The sequence below is a fragment of the Solanum pennellii genome, chromosome 4, assembly GCF_001406875.1.
Source record: "Solanum pennellii chromosome 4, SPENNV200".
In the NCBI taxonomy this organism is placed as follows: domain Eukaryota; kingdom Viridiplantae; phylum Streptophyta; class Magnoliopsida; order Solanales; family Solanaceae; genus Solanum; species Solanum pennellii.
Window position 1 is genome coordinate 39,451,791 of NC_028640.1, and position 4,648 is coordinate 39,456,438.

A 4,648-nucleotide genomic window follows, 5' to 3' on the forward strand; every position below is an offset into this window, starting at 1 on the left:
CTTGTGTATGTTTCCTCACCTCCATTTACCTTGTGGTTTTAAAACTCCGAAGTTTGAACAATATGATGGTCACGGAGACCCCATAGCTCATCTAAAGAGATATTGCAACCAATTGAGGGGTGCAGAGGGCAAAGAAGAGTTACTTATGGCCTATTTTGGGGAAAGCTTAGTAGGGATTGTATCTGAATGGTTGATAGATCAGGATATCACCAACTGGCACACATGGGATGATTTAGCTCGACAGCAATTCCAATATAATATTGACATTGTTCCGGATCGCTCCTCGTTAGCCAACATGAGAAAAAAGACCACGGAAAATTTTCGTGAATATGCTATCAGATGGAGGGAACAAGCTGCTAGGGTTAAACCACCGATGAAGGAGTCAGAGATGATTGACGTTTTTCTACAAGCGCAAGAACCTGATTACTTTCACTATCTGCTTTTTGTCGTAGGGAAGACATTCGCTGAAGTTATTAAGGTAGGGGAAATGGTGGAAAATGGCATCAAGTCTGGAAAGATTGTAAGTCAAGCTGCCTTAAAAGCCACAACACAAGTGCGTCAAAATGGTTCTGGAAATATTGGAGGGAAGAAGAGAAGGGAGGATGTGGCCACTATTGTATCAGCGCCTAGGACTCATGTTCTAGGTAATTCCCCACAACAATATTTTCCTTCCCAAGCTCCACAATATTCTGTCCCATACACTCCATATCATGTTTTTAATGCACAACCAATTGCACCCCCTTCTTATCCACAATGCGGGCACCAACTCCACAAAATCATCCACCACCCCCACAAGTTCATCAAAATACTGCTAGAATTCCTTTCCGTCCTAGACCACAATACAAAAAGGGAAATGGCGTTAAAGATGAGTTCACTCCTATTGGGGAGTCGTATGCTAGCTTGTTCCAAAAATTAAGGACGTTGAATGTTTTGAGTCCTATCGAGAGAAAGATGTCGAATCCTCCCCCGAGAAATTTGGATTATTCTCAACATTGCGCATATTGTTCTAATTCCCCAGGGCACAACATAGAGATATGTTGGTATTTGAAAAGGGCCATTCAGGATTTGATCGATTCTAATTGAATTATAGTTGAAAGTCCGAGTGGACCCAATATCAATCAAAATCCATTGCCGAGGTATACTGAAACAAACATGCTGGAAATGATGAAGGGTCATGAAGAGTTTGTATCTCCGTATAAGCCAATCCTTAGGGTTGGAACTGGCATTGAGAAGTCAACAAATGTTGTTGATTTAACAAAAATGATGCCTTTAGAGGCGGAAAATGTGTTAGAAAAGTTGAGTCCATCAAACACACCCATCTTAACTGTGAAAGGAGCCCTTTAAGATGTTTGGGCAAGCCCGAGTAAGGCAAAATCGTTTGTTCCAAAAGCGCCAAACAAGCCTATCTTGATCGTGCGAGGGGCCCATATTCCTCCTGTGATTTGGGAATGGCTTCCAAAATTCCCTTTAGCTCTACGGATGACTAACAAGGCAGGATCCAAGCGGTAGATGTCCCAGTGACGTCAACTCAAGGAAGATTCGAGGGGCGTTCATCCACTTGACTTTAAGGAGATTTTATCAGGCCAGTACCCCAGCTCCCAATGACTAACCCCAAAGCTGTTCCTTGGAATTATGAGCCTACTGTCGCGACATATAAGGGAAAAGAAATTGATGAAGAAATAGATGAAGTAGGAGGAATAACCCGTTCAGGAAGATGTTATGTCCCGATGGAATTAAGGAAAACTAAAAATGACCAAATACAAATAAAGAGTCCGGTCACTGAAGGAGAGCAGAGGAATTCCTAAGGAAGATGAAACTATCAGACTACTCCGTGGTGGAACAATTAAGAAAAACTCCAGCCCAAATCTCTTTGTTGTCTTTGCTAATACATTCTGATGAACATCGTAAGGCTGTAATGAAAATATTGAATGAAGCACATGTTCCTAGTAAAGTTACAGTGAGTCAGTTAGAGAAGATTGCTGGCAGAATATTTGAGGTAAACCGCATCACCTTTTCAGATGATGAACTACCCAAAGAAGGTACAGGACATAACAAAGCCTACATATCACTATAAAGTGTGAGCTTTCATATGTCACTCGAGTTCTAATTGATGGAGGATCTGGAGCAAATATTTGCCCTTTATCAACTCTACAGAAATTGAATGTTAGTGCTGAAAGGGTCCGACCCACCAATGTATGTGTTAGAGCTTTTGATGGGTCAAAAACAGATGTCATTGGTGAGATAGAGCTCATACCAACCATAGGGCCTGTGGATTTCGCTGTGAATTTTCAAGTGCTGGATATCAACTCGTGCTACAATCTATTGTTGGGGAGGCCATGGGTGCATAGGGCTGGAGCAGTCCCCTCAACGTTGCATCAAATGATTAAGTTTGAATACGACCGACAAGAGGTGATTGTTCATGGTGAGGGGGATTTGTCAATCTACAAAGACTCTTCCTCTCATTTTATCAAGGTGGATAATGAGAATGAGGCACTGGTTTATCAAGATTTTGAGGTAGTGGTTATTGAGCATGTCTCCGAGGGGAGTGTCATTTCAAAACCAAATTTGCCCATCGCGTCTGTAATGGTGGTGAATGAATTGCTGAAACATGGGTTTGAGCCGGGTAAAGGCTTAGGAATCTGCTTGCAAGGGAGATCTTATCCTGTGAGTCTACGAAAGAGCATCGGTTCTTTTGGCTTAGGCTACCAACCTAGAGTCGAGGACAAAATGAAGGCAAAGAAGCAGAAGAGAGATGTATGGTCACTTACCAAGCCTATACAACCAATCTACAAATCTTTCATCAAAGCCCGCGCAACAGAATCTTATCAATCATCTTTTCCAGAGCCAGTGATGAAAGTTAGCGAAGAAATGATCAACTATTTTCAAGATTTATTTGTCGAGGTTGATATGGTGGAAATCGGAGAAGGCACTAGCGACAGAGATGTGCAATTGATTGGTCCTGATGTCAATCTAAACAATTGGGAGGCCACCCCTCTCCCCGTTAAAGATGAGTCTTGGTAGTCTGTCTTGTTTTTTCTTTTTTCGTCCGATTCATTCAAGGATTGTAATTCGGATTTTATCTTGTCGTTTTATTTCAAACATTCTATTTCCCTTTTCAATAGGATGTAATTGCATCTTTATTTCAGTCTAATATATTTGTTCGTTTTCTTTTATACAGTTCTTTCTATGCCGATTCTAGTGATATGACATGCATGCAGAATTTTTCGCCAGATCTTAATATCCAATCTAATCTTCGACCTAATATTGAAATAATAAGTCAAGAAATCGAACATGATGAAGACAGAGTATTTGAAGAAGTAAGGAGGGATTTCAATCATTTTGAAAATAAGTCAAATCCAAACATGAGTGAAACTGAGACGATAAATTTGGGGGATCAGGAAATTATTAAGGAGACTAAGATAAGTGTACATTTACATCAAAAGAACGATATAATCCAGGCCCTGTTTGATTACAAAGATATTTTTGCGTCATCTTATGATGACATGCCTGGATTAAGCACTGACATGGTTGTTCACAAGTTGCCAATTGATTCTAATTTTCCTCCGATAAAGCAGAAGTTGAGAAAACTCAAAACCGACATGAGTGTAATAATTAAAGAGGAGATAACAAAACAACTTGAGGCCAAAGTCATTCAAGTCTCTCAATATCCTTCTTGGTTAGCCAATATCGTACGCGTCCCTAAGAAAGACGGCAAAGTTCGAATGTGTGTTGATTATCGTGATTTGAATAAGGCAAGTCGAAAAGATGATTTTCCTTTGCCTAACATCCATATTTTATTGGATAATTGTGCTAAACATGAGGTTGCATCTTTTCTGGATTGTTATGTGGGCTACCATCAGATTATTATGGATGATGAAGATGCAGAAAAAACATCTATTATCACTCCATGGGGTCCATATTGTTATCGTGTTATGCCTTTTGGATTAAAAAATGCAGGGGCAACTTATATGAGAGCAATGACAACCACGTTTCACGATATGGTGCATAGATAAATCGAAGTTTATGTGGATGATGTTATCATTAAATCTAAAAAACAGTCAAATCATGTGAAAGACTTAAGGAGATTCTTCGAAAGGCTCCGCATGTATAATCTCAAGCTTAATCCTGCAAAATGTGTATTTGGAGTACCATTGGGGAAGCTTTTGGGGTTTATAGTCAGTCGAAGAGGTATCGAGTTGGATCCTTCAAAAATAAAAGCAATTCAAGAATTGCCACCTCCAAAGAACAAAACTGAGGTTATGATCCTTCTAGGAAGGTTAAACTACATCAGCAGATTCATTGCTCAACTCACAACAACTTGTGAGCCTATCTTTAAGTTGTTGAAAAAGAATGCCACAGTCGAGTGGACCGAAGAATGTCGAGAAGCTTTTGAAAGAATTAAGAACTACCTATCGAATCCCCCTGTGTTAGTTCCTCCCGAGCCAGGACGACCTTTGATATTGTATATGTCAGTACTGGATAATTCTTTTGGTTGTGTACTGGGTCAGCATGATGACACTGGGAAGAAAGAGCAGGCCATTTATTACCTCAGCAAGAAGTTTACTGTTTACGAAGTGAAGTACACCCTTCTTGAAAGAACGTGTTGTGCCCTAACTTGGGTAGCACAGAAGTTGAAACATTATCTTTC

At 40.1% G+C, this 4,648-nt stretch overlaps 1 protein-coding gene across 1 annotated transcript in view; it reads left to right on the forward strand.

The window, feature by feature from the left end:
- The first annotated feature begins 1,810 nt into the window (after positions 1–1,810).
- The window catches only part of LOC107016701, a 17,629-nt gene continuing 14,791 nt past the window's right edge, over positions 1,811–4,648 (forward strand). The window contains exons 1-4 of the mRNA XM_015217092.1: positions 1,811–2,039; positions 2,117–3,017; positions 3,179–4,001; positions 4,059–4,619. Of these exons, the coding sequence (XP_015072578.1) occupies positions 1,811–2,039; positions 2,117–3,017; positions 3,179–4,001; positions 4,059–4,619 (2,514 nt within the window). The remainder of the gene's footprint in view (positions 2,040–2,116; positions 3,018–3,178; positions 4,002–4,058; positions 4,620–4,648) is intronic.